Below are 21,126 nucleotides of genomic sequence, written 5' to 3' on the forward strand. Positions count from 1 at the left end.
GAATGGAGTACCTACTTTGGTCAGATGAAATCATATTATTATTTGTGGTCTAGATATTGATAATGGACTATATGTTAGATAGTTTATTGAACTATTTCCATCATCTTAGATGATAGAAATAGACCAATAAACTGTCTAACAACTTATTATTGTCCCCTGTCTGGATTTTTTAGAAAATCAACTACAACATCTTCTAGAAGAAATACCTTTGGCTACATGTGGGTTAATATGGCTGCAAAATAATGGCTGCCCGGCACACTACGCAAGCCAAGTTAGAAATGACCTATTTGAACGAACATTAACCACAAAGACGGATTGGGCGCCTTGGACCCATTTTGTGGTCTTCTAGATCGCCAGATTTGAATCCATTAGATTTTTTCAAGACTAAAGAAGCGATTATTTTTGTCATGGGTGCATTCGAGCAAGTGGCAAGCAATTCTAACATTCAATTCAACAATAATAATACATTCACAATGAATTCTCGGAATGAAAGCCTAAAAATGAAAAACTCAGAATGAGCTCCTATTTCATAAAAATGTCAATTTTTTTTCCTCATTCTTTCAAGCCGAAAAGTATATTTTATCGAAAATTTTAATTAAAAGGCTGAATTTTGGCGTAACATGTCGAGTTAGTCTGATTTAATTTTGTATAACAGAAACAGTCAAAGTTTTATGACGAAATTCGAAAAAATGAAAAAGTGTCAACCATTCCATTTTTCTGAGCATACTATTGGCACCTCGGGAAAATCTTTGATCATGTTTTATAGGCTGATTCGTCTGTAATTTTGGATCGAAAGAAGAATCACAGAATACCAACATTTATATCTGTGATACTCAGAATGACTAAGGTGTGGATTTTGATGATTTTCATCAAACTGTCGATATCTCGAAAACTAAGACACTTTAACTAAAATGAAATTTGGATATTCTGGTTGGGCATGACCAAAGCTATCAGCATGCGCCGGGTTGACGTCGATTTATGAGACACCCAGTATACACATAAATCGAAAAACTTTGAGTAATATTTAGTAACAAATGGTTGTTTACAGAGCCATCATCTGCCAAAAATATTTTTTTTTTACGAATATCAAGCTTGCCGGCATTATCTCTAAACGTCATCAGATGGTTCGTTGGTCGGCTTCTTTGATGAGGGATATTCTTAAGGCGGCTCCTTTGATATTTCAAAAATGAGAAATGATTGTCCATTCTCCAATCACGTTATCAGTTTATTCTCTAAGTTTATATAATAAAATTTTCAGTGTTTTGAAGTTATCATATATATCAATAATATTCATTTAGTCTGAACTATTGTACCCAAATGTATTCTTTTATTTCCAATTATTAGTTTTGGATACAACAGCCGCATTAATTCACATAATTTACTTATCTATAAAAATTAAAATTTTGATTATGATATGCATTTTATTAAAGGGTGAAACTCACGGAACTGGGAACTGTAGTGAATTCATGATAGTTTTTACATTTTTGGCCACCTTACAAACAAAATGCGATTTTTATTGAGCCAGATGAATTAGGCAAAGCAGGGCGGCCAAATATTTCTTTTTGCACGGGCGCCAAATATCTGGCAGCGGCCCTGACCATCACAGGTAACACTAACAACAAGTACTTCAGGCAGTTACAAAGATGTCCTTGAATTTATATTTGAATGCATCTATAAACTATTTTTCATATTATAAAACCTTTCTTTCTTGGCTTGAGATTTAGACAGCTTTTTCACTACCGAAAATAATCAGTTCTTCTCAATGCATAACATTATTGAAAAAAAAAATATCGAAAACTTGTGGTGCTAATATATTCCTCTCAATTCCGAAACCACATTAGCTGAATGCAATAAAACCTTCACAATGATTTCTAGCTGTAGGCCATCAGAAAATGTAATTATAGATATATCCAGAGCAAGCGGAGAAAAATTGAATTATGTGGCTTTTATAACCTACTTTCCTTGTTGAAGATAAAGATTTATATAACCATTAAATCCTAGTGTTGCCGTATGAACACTTAATTTAATTTAAAAAACTGTATCCATTGTTTCAGCCATGGAACCAGATGTGCTGGTGAAGTTGCTGCAGCTCGTGACAACGGCATATGTGGAGTTGGAGTAGCTTATGACTCAAAAATAGCAGGTTTGGCTCAAATTATTTTCCTGCTTTTTTATTTGATGATAACAGAACAATCACAGATCTTTCTTGAACTGGTTCCCGTGCTGTGGTCTGTGTGGGTTTTGTTACTGAAGAATTCGCCAGTGTGACTTTATTAGTAGTTTTCTCACATTTCTATGAAATCTATTAGTAGATTTTGGTTATTTCAGAAATATCTTTCCGAATTTAGCCAAAATGGCCAAGGATTTTTTATCAACACCAGCATCTTCAGCTCTGTTGAAAGACAATTTTCCATGGCTGCTCATTCATTTAAAAAAACCCGCAATAGGTTAGGCGACAAATCTATAAGATGCCTCATGTCTCTTAGGTCCTGGATGGAAAATTATGTTATCAAACAAAACCTTGGAGGTTTCTCAATATCATATTTTTATGATTTATATTGATTTAATTTAAGTTTCTATTCAAAGAAGTTGATATTTTCGGTTCTTTTATGCAATGAGATTGATAAATAAAAGCTTTTTTTGCAAGGTTTCTTCTCATTCCATCATTTTTTATTGATGTGATACTACACAATGAAACTGCTAAAAATCGAGTAGCTTGATATTATTCAAGTACTTGATAAATAAATACTTGACTTGACTTGAGATTGAAAAACTACTACTTGACTTGCGCTTGACTTGGAATCAAGTCAGTCGTGAATCCCTAACTCCACCTACATTTTATTCCTCACTTATAAAGTTATACGATAGGATAGAGCTTTGATTTTACTTCTTTTCAGGCATTCGAATGCTTGACCAACCCTACATGACTGATTTAATAGAAGCCAATTCTATGGGTCATGAACCAAACCTAATTGACATTTATAGCGCATCATGGGGACCCACAGATGATGGTAAAACAGTAGATGGTCCAAGGAATGCTACAATGAGAGCGATAGTTAAAGGAGTAAACGAGGTACATTTTTTATGCCTGAATAACATCAAAACTCAGTGTGAACTCTTAATGGTATCAGTCTATGAGTCATGTTTTCATGAATATCCAAATCTTTCAAGAAATTTCAAAGGAAAGAATTTGCTTTGATAGATGATTGATTATATTCTACTTTTCAAATATCAAATCACAAAAGGAAGTTTGATCTTTAACAACATTTCATTTCATATAATAAAGGTTTAATGAGTCTACTGGATGAAGGATATTCATTGTAAATATCAAAAAATTGACAACTTTGTGTCTATTCCTTCACAATAATATATCTTTATGATATATTTGGTTTATTTTTGTTTTGGAGTATAATTCCAATTCTAAAAATGACAAAATTAATAATCAACCAGAAGAAAATTCGGAATAACTATTAACTAAAACTGTACAAATTGAGTAAACACATTAACAAATTAAAAAACTTAATTAACAGACAGACGTACGTTTCGGAATTTTTGTATTTAGATACTAATACATTTTTTCCTCATTAGTTCATATAGTTCAATAAAATTACTGAATTAACCTACTCACTACTTGTATATCTACTTCACAAAAATTGCAATTGAGGAACTCGAAACAAACTAAACGTAACTGTTTCTCTAGTAAGGATTCACAGAGAAAGCAATTACGAGTACTTCAGTTTGTTATAGTTTTCTTTTTTGTTATTCTCATGAACCACATATACAAATCAACATTTAAATTTGAAATAACAATTTTAGAAATTTTAAATTTATCCTTTAGTTAATAATGACTCTTAATCATTTGAATATGAATAGCAATAGCAATATGAATATGAACATGAAAATAAATATGAATATTTTTTTCCGACAAGATTTGATGATTCTGTTTTTCCAGGGTCGTAATGGTCTAGGAAACATATATGTATGGGCCAGTGGTGATGGAGGTTCAGATGACGACTGTAACTGCGATGGATACGCTGCCAGTATGTGGACAATAAGTATCAATAGTGCTATAAATGATGGTCAAAATGCTCATTACGATGAGAGTTGTTCTTCTACTCTTGCGTCAACTTTCAGTAATGGCGCTAAAGATCCTAATACTGGAGTTGTAAGTATCTGTTAATGATTTAATTATATACTAACTGACAAAGAAACTGCAACACCCAGAAGGTTTTTTCATGTAAACAATTTTTGTTAATATTGTAGTCGGTTTTTGCAAGTTTTATAAATTTCACAGAAATCAGCTGTTCGAGGAGATCCGAAGTCAACAGATACAATTAGGTTGTGTAGAACATTGACAGTTCTTTAGAACATTGACCAATACCTATTTCATTGTTGCCAGTAGAATCACGTATTTTTCGTATCGCTATTATACCGGGTGGACAACCCCATACGCGGATCTTATTTTGTGGGAGTAAATGAAGATATCTTGAAAATGTTTTTTTGTGATGTGAACAGGGTGGAAAAAAATTATTTTTATATATACAGGGTGTTCTTAAACAAAGATATTGACCAAAGTTACTGTTCGTTTTTTCATTGTAACACCCTGCATATAAAATCAAAAATGGAATCGCAAGCTCAAATAATGATGAATTTCTTCAGTTAACTTCATCCTCAAAAACACCATTTACGAGGCACGGTGAAAATGGCGAAAACTTGAAAATATGGAGTTTTTTTTAATTTGGTAATTGGTGTAGCAATTGGTTTGCTTGCAATTAATTAAAGGATGAACACATACTGTTGAAATTGATTAAGTTTAGCAAACATTGAGACAAAATGGGGGTATTGCAATGAAAAAAAAATTACGGAGACGTCATTACTCGAAAGTAATTCACCCTGTATATTAGATTATTATTTTGAAATACGGTAAATTTAAAATAAAAAATCTACGTTTCTTAAAATGGTCTGTTTAGCTAACAATGAATTTGTTCCATACTTTACGTATGGACACGTAATATACAATTCATTTTTCAGGCAACTACTGATTTATATGGAAAATGCACAACAACACATTCTGGAACTTCGGCTGCAGCTCCAGAAGCTGCAGGCGTTTTTGCCTTAGCCTTGGAAGCAAAGTAAGACTTTCATTCATCTGGCTATTTTTTAGAGGTACCTACTTATAAACGAAAATTTCAGCAATGAACTTACTTGGAGGGATATGCAGCATTTGACAGTACTGACTTCAAAAAGAAACTCTCTCTTCGATGCTAAGAATAGATTTCATTGGACCATGAATGGCGTTGGTCTTGAGTTCAATCATCTTTTCGGTTTTGGGGTATTAGATGCTGGTGCCATAGTAGCCCTTGCTAAAATCTGGAAGACTGTACCACCTAGATATCACTGTGACGCTGGGACAATTCAGAGTGTACAGTGAGTAGGCATCATTTTTAATGTTCAACCCGATAAAAAAAGGCGAAGAATTATATAATCGAAAATCAATAATACAGTTGTAGCAACCACTTATCCATATACATCAGGATGTCTACTTTAAAAAGTTCAGAACTTCGCGGGAAATGATTCTACATGTGATATGCAACAAAAATGTTGTACAGGGTGGGCAAATAAGCGAGGTAAACGGTTATATCTCAGGATCCACTCATCGTAGAGACTTGCGGTTAAAAATGTTACCACTAAAGTGTACAAGAGAACACACTGGAAATCATTTTGAAGTTCATACCTCTATCGCTAGCGTAATAGCTACCGTCGAGTAGAAAAATGAATTTTACTCGAAAATGTTTTATATGAAGTTGAAGAGAAAATATCATCACTGTAATCCTTGGAAAATTCTCCATCTTTTTGAATTGTCACTTTCGATTTTATGACATCAAATAAGGGTAGGTGAAAAGGAGAAATCTGACTGATTGAAACGCCTGTAATTTCAGTTTGGCTCAACATTTTTGAGCAAATTAGTTCTCGTCTGAAAGATAATATCTTGTTGATTGAGGACAAAATATAGTCATATATAAGTTATGGCCGAAAGAAGATATTCTTCAACTGATGCACTGCGAAAAGCCAAATTGTGTCTTTAAGTTCTAACAGAAACAGAAGTTCCGTCAAATTTGCAAGAAAAAACCTCAAGGTCGCAAAGCGATAGTTTCAGGCGTTCTGGAGTTATGGCCAAAAAAAGATATTCTTCAACTGATGCACTGCGGAAAACCAAATTGTGTCTTTAGGTGCTGACAGAAATCCCATAAAATTTGTATGAAAAAACCAGAAGGTTGCAAAGCGATAGCTTCAGTCGTTCTGGAGTTATGGCCGAAAGAAAACACAATTTAGTTTTTCAGTGCATCAGTTGAAGAATATTTTTTTCGTCCATAACTGAAGCTATCGCTTTGCGACCTTTTGGTTTTTTCATACAAATTTGATGGGATTTCTGTTTCTGTCTGAACTTAAAACACAATTCGATTTTTCGCAGTGCATCAGTTGAAGAATATCTTCTTTCGGTCATAACTTCAGAACGCATGAAATTATCGCTTTGCGACCTTCAGGTGTTTTCATGCAAATTTGATGGAACTTCTGTTTCTGTTAAGAAAATCCTATCATTACATTTGAAATTTCGCAGTAAAATGAACAAAACAATGAACTTCTGACTTAGCGCCCCCTATCGAAAGCAGCAAAAACAAATTTATCATGACTATATTTTGTCTTCAATCAACAAGATATTATCTTTCAGACGAGATCTAATTTGCTCAAAAATGTTGAGCCAAACTGAAGTTACAGGCGTTTCAATCAATCAGATTTCTCCCTTTCACCTACCCTTATTTGATGTCGTAAAATCGAAAGTGGCAATTCAAAAAGATAGAGAATTTTCCGAGGATTACAGTGATGATATTTTTTCTTCAACTTCATATGAGACATTCTCGAGTCATCTTTCTACTGGACGGTAGCTATTACGCTTCCTAGCGGTAGAGGTATGAACTTCAAAACAATTTCCAGTGTGTTTTCTTGTACACTTTAGTGTTAAAATTTTTTACCGCAAGTCTCTAAGATGAGTTGATTCTGAGATATAGCCGCTTACCTCGCTTATTTGCCCACCCTGTACATATAACACGTGGTCAAAATATTGACGGTAATTCTCCAATTTAACATTTCGTGTTTTCACGGAATATCTCAACTTTTTTTATAAATTCAATTACACTTTAGTTATAACTGTAGCTGCCACATACAAGGGCGTCGATCTTTTTTTCTTGGGGGGATAATCGAAAAAAATTGTTTTGACGACAACGTTTACTCATATCTGTAATGTGAGTAAAAGAAGTTTTTAACTAAATTACTCGAATAACTTTTTATTACCTATTCGGTTGTTCTTATCTTATACGGAATGTTCCTAAATTAGACGAGTTACGGAGGAGGATAATTTTAAGAATAAAAAGTCCCATGAATATGAGCCCGGGAATGCTTTGTTCTCGATGTACATGGGTGTTTCTAGTGTGTCTTGAGTTTTTGTGAAGGTGATATCAGTTTATTAAATCTTAATTAATCTTCGTTACAGAGTGGGTAAATAAGTACCAAAACTTATAATAAATTCATTCATTACAGGTTGCTAGCTGGATCTTTATAATAGTTTAAATTTTCCTGAGGACTACTAGAGAGCTGTTTGATATGTTTTTTCTCGAAATCAATAGCAGTTACGATAAAACTATAATAAATCAAAAAAGAGTAGTACTGGACCAGAGTTTCTTTTTACATTTTTCTAAACTACCAGAGGGTAAAAAAAAATAGTTCTATAGGAAAGAATCACTTCCCGTAAAAATATCACTCTGTGGATTTGCATTCAAAATTAGTATATCACATGATGAAAACTTTAAAACGGAATATCTATGGCCAATTCAAATTAATTATCATGTGAAGGGAAGGTTCTATGAGAAAAAGACATAAACTTTTACACCTGTATCTCAGAAACAAAGTGTTTGGAGTCTCATGTTATAGGCCTTTTTTTCTTGAAATGATCCGAGAAATCTGTCATTTTCATTTGTACCTCCAATTTAGGAAACATCATGTAGATAAAGTCAATTCAAAACTGATGTCTTCATAAATAAATTGCAATTTGAATGAAACACAATAAATGGTTAAACACATCCCAGACAATTACTCAGTTCAGTTTTTTGATAACTACAGTATTGAAATTTTGTGATGAGAATGATACAAAAAACCGAAAACAACGGGTAAGTGTATACCAATGACGAATGCAAAAATCACAGATGGCAAATAAGAGGCCAACAAAGCGGATAGATTCAGGAAAATAATTAACCTCGGACATAGACTTGCTCTTGTGCAATAAAAGTACTCATCTTGAAAGCCTAATAAACTCATAAAGCGTAAAAGGGTCCGATTTTTTACTGACGTGTGGATTTCGATGAAAAATTAAATGATTATTGGTTCATTTTATGTGAAAATTTTCGTTTTTTCTCTTTGCATAGCTATAATTTGGAAATCTTGGGGAGTGGGGTGGTGGGTTAATAACCCCCAGTACCCCCCATTTCTACACCCTTGGCCACATATCTTAAAAAAGCATGAAAAAAAAATCAGGGCCGCCGCCAGGAGCGGCAAACCGGACATTTTGCCAGGGTGCCCTTGTAGGAGCGCAAAGTCAGTTGATAAAACAATAACTACCTACATACTTTCTGACACAAAAATGTTTTCTTAGTAGTTACATAATGAAATTTTCAAGAGCCAATTTTGTTTTAAATCAACTATAGTTATGAAAATAAAAATAGGCACTAAGGACTAAGGATAAATTAAAATAAAGATGATTTCAAGTTGAAAAAGACGATTCCATATGAAATTGAAATGATGCCTGACAGGAAGAACAGAGGCTCCTTCAAAGAAAATTCATATAAATAGGGCAAAGCAGGGCAGCGAAATTTTATTTTACCGGGTCGCCAAAATGTCTGGCGGCGGCCCTGAAAAAAATGTGCCATGTGCCGAAAAATTCCTTAATGCAGGCGTTATTAACATAAAGGTTCGTAGGTAAAAATTATCCATCATATCTTCGCTATTGCAAAAATATGATCGATGAAACATGAATAATTATGAAAATTCCAAACATGTGATTTTTAACTAATCAGAACGTGTATTTCTGACAGATCACCATCGCAACGCATGAATTTTAGTGGAATTTTTTTCCTCCTTGTTACCCAAGAGCGAATTATACCGAAAATTTTTTTGACGTTTATAATGACACAATATTTTTTTTGACAATCTAATTTTAATTTGTTCACATGATAATTTTGATTCATTTCAACTACAAGCTTGGATGTTTTCTGAATTTTTTGGACCATTATTATCAATGTTTTTATTAAAAACGCAATTATTATATACTATGGCAGGTTGATTGGAAGTTACTTGTTCTTGATTTAGAGAACTTGATGAAGACGAAAATCGATGTTGTTGGAAATAAACACATTTGGTGTGGAATTTTCTCACCGAATACCACACGAGGTCAAATTGAATCCGGAAATAATTTGACCTTTAGTGGTACCTATCACTAGTGAAATTTTTTCTTCAGCAAAAACTACCCCATTTAATGACATATCTACTTTTGTACTAGCTGTTTCTTTTCAGCCTCATAGATTAGTTTTCTACTCATATTGAATAAGTTAATTTTTAATTAGATGATAATGGGAACAGTGTTCTCTACAAAAATTCAGGATTAGATGTTGATTTTGTAGTTTCAAAGATAAAACGTAACAGGAGTAGCAACGAGTTGAACCCTTTATAACAGTCAGAAACAAATTATTGAATATTATAGAGACTGTAGCGCCATCACTAAATAGTTTCAAACATCAAATTATATTGAAAACTAGCAGTTTTCTGTCGTATATTCAGCGCATATCAATGCGTAGACATTGAAATTTTCGAAAATCAAAAAACAAACCAAATTGAAATTTTCACCAAAAAAAAAAAAATGACGGAGATCGGAGGGTACGATTTCTTTGAAAATTTTGTTTCTTGTGCAAGGACAACTGCTCTATCGATCTGAAATATTTTCAGCGCTGCGGTGTTGCCGCTTATATCAAAAAGTAGTAACAACTTCGATATTTCAAATATAAAGCCCTGTATATATTATTACTTTTTTCGGTTTTCCGTAGCCTTTTGGTTATTTATGTTTCAACGTCCATGTTTCTATCTCTAGCAGTTGTCGAGTAATTGATTGATACTTTTTTTTTTGTGCAAAAAATAGCTTCAATTAAACATTCATCACTTCGGTACTTGGAATCGTAGAAAGCTGAAATTTTGGGTATGGATTACCAACACCCCGTGACCGTGTATCATTTACATGTGATGAAATACGTCTCTTATCATACAAGGTTATTCAAAATCACAGGCCGTTTCCGAAGGATAACCGCGTTTCGACCAAGACCGTTTTTACTTGACGTTGTCATAAATGATCCACTTTTCATCACCAGGTTCCAAGCGTTTCAGAAGTGGGGGGATTTTGTTGCGATTCTGCAGTGATTCGCAGTTGAAAATCGGTCCATGCGGTTTTTTGTGTTAGCTCGTGTGGTATCCATACATCTAGCATCTTCTTGAGATCAGCCTTATGTAAATAGTGTTCCAGAAGGTTTATTTTTGCACTCTTGAGCTTGAGCAATCAAAACAGGACTCGACAATGTCCATGCTTTTATCAATATATTCGAAAATTGGCCTCAGGGCCGCCGCCATACATTTTAGCTCGGCGAAATAAAATTTCACCGCCCTGTTTTAGCTAATTTATCTTAATCTTCTTTGAAGGAGCCTCTGTTATTCCTCTCGGCGGCCCTGATTGGCTTTCCAGTGCGTGGTGCATCTTCGACATCGAAATTACCGGAACGGAATCGACGAAACCAAAATTGCACGTGTTCATCCTTGTGGCGTGCTCAAACTTAACTGAGTCAACTCATCACAAAACTGTCAAAATGTTTTTGTAGTGCGAAATCTCATCTTTCTAACGCCATATGAAACCCGATCGGACTTGTAGAACGCGAGATACAGATTACTAAATCCATCTATTGGAAAAATAATGAATTCCTTTTTACTACACCTATCAAATAAAAACATACGATCAAATATTAAAAATTTAATAACAAATTCTAGTCTCCTATTTTTTGACTAGCGTATCTTTGTATAATATTTTCAACATTAAGACTGCTGCATATGGTTCTATGTATATGCATTAATGCCAATACCTGTCTTCAACCATTCTACGAGTAGATTATATCCAATCTTTCACCCTTGTGAGTGCCTACGCTTATTTTTAGATTTTTCAGGATACATTTTTATATTTATAAGGTCCGCGAGAGGGGGTTGGTGCATGTTGGCATCAAAACAAATGCATCAGTTACAAGTTGATATCCGTTTCTCTTATTAATGTTTTGAGATATAAACAAATATAGATGATGAAGGCAAACTCGGATTATTTTAGTGAAGGAGTTGACAGTATCATTGTTGCCTGCCTCACTGCTCATAATCTTTTACTTATATTTGATTAATTAACGGGAAGGAGTATTCCCTACAAAAAATATTCGTCAATGGATTCGTTTCAAACTAACTACGACTAACTAGGGATGTGAATGACCCCTTTATAACAGTCAGAAACAAACTATTGAACATCATAGAGATTGTAGCGCCATCGCAACTATAAATATTCAATCACCAAATTATTCGACACATGGAAAACTTAGTTTTCTGTCGTATACTTATTTGATATATGTACATATAATAACTATAATAATATTTAACATATCAATGTGTCCGATATAGCCTTTCTCTACTCCTACTGGAAAGTCTAGCCAGATTGTTTGAAACCGGACTTAATTAGGATTATGGGTGGTATTTTGTTTCTTTAAACTTCGAATGTAATAGACAATAGAGGGTGTCCTGGGAAGAATTCGACAAATGAATACCATGAATTAAAGTCATCCTGGAGGACCCTTATCAAGAGGTTTCAATCGTCTGAGTGCCTTCGTTTAGGATATACAGGGTGATGTTCATCTTATGAGTGAAATTTCACTGTTGAATAACTCTTTAACTAATCGACCGAATAATTATAAATTTTGAAGTTTCATCATCCTTTCCTATCGCCTCCCTTCAATATTTCTGAATTCAAGTAAAACAGATCCGAACTAGGAAAATTTCAGACTTTTCCTATTTTCGTGAATATTGGATCACCCTGTACGTGAACATTGTAACAAACATTGTAACCACAAAGAACGAATTCATTTTAAAAATTCTAAATCTCTGCTTGGCACGGTCATACAGGGTGATCAATAAACATTCCCTTATGAGTGAAATTTTTTTAGTCCAATAACTCTTCAACAAATCCACCGAATAATTTCAATTTTTCAAGTTTTGTCGCCCTTTACTATCGCCTTCCTTCAATATTTCTGAAATCGATTAAATCAGATCTGGACTAGGAAAATTTAAGACTTTTTCTACTTTCTTGAATATTGAATCACCTTGTATGTTGATATCATGATTCTTTTTCGTCTTCGTAACCACAAAGAATTAATTCATAATAAAAATTTTAAATCTCTTCTTGGCGCCATCATTCAGGGTGATCAATAAACATTTCTTCATGGAAGAAATTTCATAGTTCAAGATATCTTGAATTTATAGGTAGAATGATTTCGAAAATTGAAGTTGTTTCACCCTTCACAAATGTCTCACCTAAATTTTCCTCAAATTATTTAAGAAAGCTTTTAATCAACAAACTGGATAAAGAATAGAACAAAAACAGCAAATAAATTGAAAATATTTGATCTCGAAAACAATGAATCGAAAATAAAATATTTTCAGTTCAGCAGATATTGTTCAAAATAATATTCCTCCATTTTAATACATTTTTGAGCAAGTTGATATGATATAGTTGTTTCACAGATTTCGCTATCGTATTCGGTTGAATCGGTTGTATTTCTTTCATGAGGGAATGTTTATTGGCCACCCTGTATGACGGTGCCAAGCTGAATTTTAGAATGTTGATTATGAATTAATTCGTTGTGGTCACGCAAACGAAAAGAATTATGATATTGACGTACAGAGTGATCCAATATTCACGAAAATAGAAAAAGTCTAAAATTTTGTTAGTCCGGATCTGATTTATTCGATTTCAGAAATATTGAAGGAGGGCGATAGTAAAGGGCGGCAAAACTTTAAAAATTGAAATTATTCGGTAGATATGTTGAAGAGTTATTGAACTAAAAAAAATTCACTCATAAGGGAATATTTATTGATCACCCTGTATGACCGTGCCAAGCAGAGATTTAGAATTTTTATAATGAATTGATTCTTTGTGGTTCCGAAAATGGAAAAAAATCATGATGTTCACCTACAGGGTGATCCAATATTCACGAAAATAGGAAAAGTCTGAAATTTTCCTAGTCCGGATCTGATTTTCTCGAATTCAGAAATATTGAAGGGAGGCGATAGGAAAGGGTGACAAAACTCCAAAATTTGAAATTATGCGGTCGATTAGTTAAAGAGTTATCGAACTGTAAAATTTCACTCATAAGAGGAACATCACCCTGTATATCCCTAACGAAGGCACTCAGGCGATTGAAACATTTTGATACGGGTCCTCCATGATGACCTTAATTTATGGTATTCGTTTGTCGCATTCTTCCCGGGACACCCTGTATATGAAGAAAAAATTAAGCAAATTCTGTTTCGAAACTCAATTTATACATCTTCTGAGAATAAACTATATTATTATTATTATTATTATATTTACCGTTGGTATCATGGGCTATTCGAATCACCCCCATCAGGGCCGCTGCCAGACGTTTTGGCGCCCCGGCATAATAAAATTTCGGCGCCCTTCTTTATGGGCAATACTCAACAAAACAACCTATTTTTGGACATTGTTAGAATATTGTAGGTTTGGTTTTGTATGACCAAAGATGTGAAAACTATCACGTATCACACATTCACTAGACATCTGATCAGTTCCCTATTTTGGTAACTTAGTTCACAATCATATCGATTGCATTTTCTATCAATAAAATATGAAATTATATCTTTATAATTTGCATTCATCATCCTCGTTGCCTCAACTGATGGTTCCCTGATGGTTAGTATCAATGAGAAATAAGGTACCTACACTGAGTACATTTTAATGTTAGGTGAGGTAGGTATATGTCTTTGTCTTGAAACTATACAATATTTAATTGGACCTTTCGGAGAGACTCTCCTTCTTCAGTAAAAATGACCAATTTGATAGTTTACAATATGAAACAAATTAATTAAAATTGAAGACTCGATTTTAATTGGTGAACGTTTACAATATTTCTTATTATATTCACAATTTGAAAATAATACAATGAATTTCCTTATTCAATTATCTGTTATAATATTACAGTTTATTGAATTATATCATAAAATCATTACAAAACCTCTTCTCGAAACTTAAAATTCGCAAAATCATTAGTTATAGGTATCATAGTACGAAATCTTATTCATAAGTATCTATATTTCACAAAGAGTTTAGAAATTGTTCATGCATAGATCTTGAAATATTGTCTGTATAGGACTACATACATGGGCGCCCGCAGGGGGGGGCCAGGGGGGGCCATGGCCCCCCCTGAGATTTTGGATGCCTCATTTTTCAGCACAACACCCTCAATATTACTTTCTCAATCCAAAGGGCAAGGAAAAAAGGAAAGTAATAGATTCACAACTATTTTCCGGTTTTCAATGGAATTACATACTACACATATAATCCATAATCGGCAGAGGTATTTTTTTAATTAAAAACTTTTTTAGGCGCGTTGGGCACTTCTTGGGTGAAGAAAAATCATGGAACCGAAAGCACTCCATGCGTATCAATTTGTTTATAAATTCATCTTATACACTGCCGTAACCGTTAAGTATGGAACAAAATTCATTTTCAGCTAAACAGACCATTTTAAGAAATAATCCTGAAACATGTCGATTCTTTATTTTAATTTACCGTATTTTAAAATAATAATCTAATATATAGGGTGAATAACTTTCGAGTAATGACGTCAGCGTCATTTTTTTTTAATGGAATACCCCCATTTTGACTCAATTTTCCGATTACTCTGGCTGAGCAGATTCCAAAAATGTATCACATGTTGATTCCAATTGGTACAGGGTGGACAAAAATACAATAGTTTTGTGTGTGCTCATAAAGTGACGCGTAACATTCTTTATTAGTTAAATTAACAATATTATCAAAAATACGGCAAGTGGTTTGAATATAACACCCTGTAGTTTGTTACATTTTTAGATTGATAAAAATGTATAAAAATAAGAAATAATTTCTTTCATATTCTGTCTGCTAGACCAAAAGTTCCAAACATGTTTGGAAACAGCTCATTTTTATTAATCTAAAAATGTAACAAACTACAGGGTGTTACATTCAAACCAATTAGCGCTAGACAATAAGTATTTTTGATAATATTGTTAATTTAACTAATAAAGAATATTATGCGTTATTGTATGAGCACACATGAAACTATTGTATTTTTGTCCACCCTGTACCACTTTTAGTGATCTTTTGAAATTCAGAGTAGACGCTGGTGATAAATATAAATACAGAAATAGAAAGAAACGGAATACTGATGTCGCCTGCGACAATCATGGATGCCTTATTGTTTTTCAATTATTTTCATTTTGCCCCCCCTGAGAAAAATTTCTGCGGGCGCCCATGACTACATATATGTATTTCGATTGTTGTCGAATATTTAAATCTTTCTCCAATTTTCGAAATTCGTACTTTATGTGAGTACCTATAATATTTTTCTTTTAATTATATAAATCAAAATGAAAAATTTATATGCCACCCCTTAGAATTTGCTGCTATTAAAGAATGATTACGAAGTCAATGAGAGAACTTACCTTCAACTTGAATCCCTGAAATCCAAAGACACAAAAAATATTGAATAATTCAACTCTGAATACACTCTCAACTCAACGTGGTTTCGCGTATTTGTTTCTCTAGAATATGAAATAAACTGAAAAGTAGTGAAAAGATTCTGCAATATTAACCCCCTTCTCGGAAAACAATATCGTGACTAGAGAATGGATAATTATTTTGCATTTTTGAAATATCAAAGAAGTCGCCTAAAGAATATCCTCATTCTAAAGGAGCATACCAATAACCCAATCATCTGGTGAAGTTTAGTGAGATAACAGATAATGCCGACAAGCTTTATGATCGTAAAACACATTTGTAAATAGGGGAGCGCAGGAGCGTAATGCCGACTGGAACTTGTTATTTTAAATATAATTGAAGAATCTTTCTTTATATTTCCCGTCCACTTGAAGCAGAAAATTGAAGCTTCAATTAACTGCTTTTGTTTTGTTATTTTATAACTAGTTGAGAGCGCCTATTCGATTTATTTTTACCACAAAGACTGGTATTTCCCTAAAAAGAAAATTTGGTGTCAAAAAGTATGTCTTGACTTATTAATTGACTTTGCGCCCCTAGAATTTGGCACCCCGGCAAAATGTCCGGTATGCCGGTCCTGGCGGCGGCCCGGACCCCTATGTATGTTTTGAGATTTTTCACGGTTTTCGAGTAAGGATTTTTTTTATGAACTTTGAGAATTTTTGACTTGTCCATCTTGAAAGAAAAAAAAAAGTAAAAGACTTTTCTGTGAAAATTTTTTTTGTTACTTAATCTGCATGAAGTGTACTTTCATACATAAAATAACCAGCTACGTAACTTCAATAAAAAATAAGGAAATGTTGGTCTCAAGTGAAAAAAATTCGTGAATTGGATAATGATCTAAATTTTCGAATCAAAATTGAAAATGTAAAAAGGCTAATTCACGGTTTCTTAGTTTGCTCAAAAACTGCGCTCAACAGTGGGCTTTTAGAATCATTAATGAAAAATGGTATTTAACAGTCTCCTGTTGCTAGAATTAGCCTTCAAACTCAGCGAGGTGGAGAAAATCGAAGAACTAGACATTTACTCAAAAATTATTTTTTGCCATTTTAAGATTTTTCTGATCAATTCATGATAGAAAATGCTGAAAATTAATGAAAATTAGCTTCAGATGTTGGTCAAGAAAAGTTTTAGAAAAAAAAAAGAAAAAGGCATGGCACATCAAAATGTGAATAAAAAGAAATTTATTTATGAAATTTACAGTAGGTTTTCAAAGTGGCCACCTCCAGCTCAAATACACATTCTACACTTTCTTAGATAATTTTCTTTTAGTCGCATAAAAGCTGCCCTGTTTCCTCTTAGGACACGTTCGGCTTCTCAAACGAAAAAATCGATCGGATTAAGCTCAGCTGAGCGTGGGGGCCACTTGATTGGTCCGCTGCGTCCGATCCATATGTTCGGGTATCGTTCATTCATTTTTTTTGTTTACATTATGATGTGTGATTCATTGCCATACCTTTTTTTTTTTTTTTATCTAAAACTTTTCTTGACCAACAACTGAAGCTAATTTTTATTAATTTTCAGCATTCTCTATCATAACTTGATCAGAAAAATCTTAAAAGAGCAAAAAATAATTTTTGAGTAAATGTCTAGTTCTTTGATTTTTTCCACCTCGCTGACTTTGAAGGCTAATTCTAGCAAAAGGAGACTGTTAAATACCATTTTTCATTAATGATTCTGAAAGCCCACTGTTGAGCGCAGTATTTAAGCATACTAAGAAATCGTGAATTAGCCTTTTTACATTTTTAATTTTGATTGGAAAATTAAAATCATAATCCAATTCACGTAGCTTTTCACTTGAGACCAACATTTCCATAATTTTTATCAAAGTTACGAAGCTTGTTATTTTATGTATAAAATTACAGTTCATTGAGATTAAGTTACAAAAAAAATTTCACAGAAAAGTCTTGTATTTTTTTTAGGATGGTCAAGTCGAAAATTCCCAAAGTTCATAAAAAAATTCATAACTTGAAAACCGTGAAAAATCGCATAACATCTATGGGGTGATTCGAATAGCCCATGACACGAGGGACCTGTTTTTTTCTTTTTGACGTCAATCTCTTGGCCACCCTGTATATTGAAATATTCCGCGCGGATTTTCATCACATTGCATACACCATATTTCTCTTCATTTGGGGGTTCAGTTAAATTTGCAACTAGCTGTTCTGTTTCTTCGGTGTTGTCCCTTCTTATTTCCTCTTCTTGCATATTTCCATATGTTGATGAAAAAATCGTCTTTTATTGATTCCTATTTCAACTTCACTACTATCGGTTGACAAGCAGAAATCGAACTTCCAAATTGTGGAATAAAAGCTGGATCGCAGTCCGAATCTCCAGAGTACGGATCATCTGTCGAAGTTACTGATATAATAAAGAAAAATTAAATTTCATGAAAACTTATCGTCTGAGATTTTTCGCGATAAAAGTAGTTGAATAATCCTTTTGCTAAGGCTGTTCATCTTTCAAGCACAATAGACAAATAGGTCACCTTACACAATGAACGCGAACCAAGAAACCAACTGAATGATAGTTTTCTTGTCCATACTAGACTTGTTGAATCGGAAAGCATACACTTTAGATAGGGGTGTGTCTGATCAACAATCATAGCGATCAGCAGAAACCGGTGTTCAGTTCTAATTTTGATTATCCTGAGAGATCATTTTCATTTTTGGGTCAGCACAAATCAAACGAACTTATATATAAGAAATTGTGAAGAAAATTATGGCCGAGGAAAAAATGTTTGTCGAAATACTTCGGCAATCGGTGTTGAACTGGTGAGGTTAAAACCTTGTATATCATAAACGTATCCAAAAATTCACAACTCTGATGTAGACTATAAAAGGTTTTCTGCATGGGCAGCGAAAATATGTATCATATAAAACAGCAAATACAAGCCGATCGATTATTTTAGAATATTGATTATCAAATAATTGTAAGCAAAACTTGAACTCCTGAGGTATAGTATATCCAAAGTCACTTGGAGGAAGCCTGAATAATTCAATTATACAAGGGTTGTCCAAATTTTGAGAAATTCCTTTGGAATTTATGAAAATATTGCTATCAATACTCTCAAATAAACCCCGGTATTTAGCAAATCGTCTTGAAAATAAGAATGTCCCGATTTGATTGATCTTATTGGCTTAATATTTCCCCTCGTATTCCCCTTTCCACTTTGAGAGCGTTTTTGGTTACACTCATTGGCTGGATCTATCACTTCTTAATTACTTTCTAATAATTCGCATAGACCAGTGTGGTCCATAGGGGTATTATTGAAACGCATTTTTACGTAGTTTTAGTTCGTTGTGTGACTGATGCTTTCAATGATTTCGACTATGATGTTTGGCACAATTCTATGGCTTATGTAAAAAAAGATGAATATTTCGCAATCAAATCTATTCCTCCATTTACTTTCAAAGTCAGAATTGATATGACGGGTTCTGAAGAAAACGATTTCGCATCCTAAATATCTTCATTCCACTGAAGGAAGAATTGATTAAAATGAGATTATCCAACAAAATTTTCATTACATTTTCTGATTTAAGCAATGTTATTACTGGTTTGAGAAATAATGTAGAATAGGCATATGATGTTGAGGCTCTTAATACGTCAAATTAGCAGCTACGTAGCCGGATCGAAAAATCAATCTAGTATTTTATAGAAAATAGAAATATTTCACCATTTCCTGCCATCAGTCGGGACAGTTTTAATAATAGGTTACATATATCTTTGAATATTTATTCTGATTCTGAATACGAAAAAGAGAATAAAGAATAATCAAATTATAACACCGTAATTATAACATAGTATCATTTTTGATGTAACATCAAAAACTACTCACGTCACAAATTTTCTGAAAGAATCGACATATGAGTCTCATACATTCGCAAAAATATTATTTTCAACTCAAGGGTTTGAAAAGTGTGCGCCTATGGTTTATGACTGTTTTGCAATTATCTCTGGCCAAGCGTTTTTTTAGACTAGTTCAAGTGACTTTGGATATACTATAAATTGTCTCTCAACTATAACTAAAGATGCTGGCGACCTGGCGTTCATAAAAAAATCTTTGGCCAAGTTTGGAAAAACACTTTCGCGCCTCTTCAGAACTGTCAGCACGTGAAGTGACTTTGGATATACTATACCAGACAGCTCTTAAACGCAACTCGAAGTTTTAGACTTTTCCCTACACTGCTTTTTGGTTTCCCATAAATGACTTCTTTGTGGTGCATAATCTTAACCAACTTCATTTTCCTGAGTGTACTGTGCTGTGACTCATGGAAAAAGTTAGCTTCAAGCCATCTATAATGATGTAGACCTTAGAATATAGATGAAGGAACGGAAAGTAAACAGTTGTGCTCCAAAATCCAATACAAAAGAGATGGAAGTGTAATGTCGCCAATCACAATCGAGCTAGCCGGGAGAATCCTGATTTGAATGTTGAATGCTTCAACAGGAATCCTTTTTTCATATCTTCACAACAGCTGAATCATTAAACTGAGCAAGACCCTTCTGAAACACGAAAGAAATTTTTATGAAAGAATCACATTGTGAACTATTTTTGAGCTTCAATTGATAATTTCAAAATTAATCATATTATGTTACGCTTTTGCTATAGTGTCCCGACAGACAAGCAGTGACGAATGTTGGCATCAGAACAAATGCATCAGATACAAGGTGATTTCCGTTTTTCTTATTAATGTTCTGAGATATAGACAAAGATATCTATCTTTGTCTATATCTCAGATCATCAATGGAGGCAAATCCGATAATGTTAGTGAAGGAGTAAACAGTCTCGTAATTGCCTCTGCTCATAATATTATGTTTTTGTTTGATTAGATTAATGGGAAGAAGTGATCCCTACAAAAATTTATTGAACATGAAATCAATAACTAAGCAAAAAAAACAAAAAATAATAAAAAAAAAAAAATTTATATTTATGATGGAAATGACCACTCTATAACAGTCAGAAACAAACTATTGAACATCATAGAGATTGCAGCGCCATCGCAACTACAAATTTTCAATCACCAAATTATTAGGCCTATGGAAAACTTACAGTTTTCTGTCGTATACTTATTTACATATATGTACATATAATAACTATAATAATATTTAACATATCAATGTGTCCGATATAGTCTTTCCCTACTGGAAAGTCTAGCCAGATTGTTTGAAATCGGACT

At 33.4% G+C, this 21,126-nt stretch overlaps 1 protein-coding gene across 2 annotated transcripts in view; it reads left to right on the plus strand.

The window, feature by feature from the left end:
• LOC123682466 (neuroendocrine convertase 2) overlaps positions 1–21,126 on the plus strand; it is a 122,095-nt gene that overhangs the window by 72,965 nt on the left and 28,004 nt on the right. For both annotated transcript variants that reach the window (XM_045621080.1, XM_045621089.1), the window contains exons 6-10: positions 2,055–2,143; positions 2,898–3,073; positions 3,953–4,165; positions 5,032–5,132; positions 5,194–5,427. In XM_045621080.1, coding sequence (XP_045477036.1) covers positions 2,055–2,143; positions 2,898–3,073; positions 3,953–4,165; positions 5,032–5,132; positions 5,194–5,427 — 813 coding nt within the window. The remainder of the gene's footprint in view (positions 1–2,054; positions 2,144–2,897; positions 3,074–3,952; positions 4,166–5,031; positions 5,133–5,193; positions 5,428–21,126) is intronic.

The sequence above is a fragment of the Harmonia axyridis genome, chromosome 1 (assembly GCF_914767665.1).
Source record: "Harmonia axyridis chromosome 1, icHarAxyr1.1, whole genome shotgun sequence".
Lineage (NCBI taxonomy): Eukaryota > Metazoa > Arthropoda > Insecta > Coleoptera > Coccinellidae > Harmonia > Harmonia axyridis.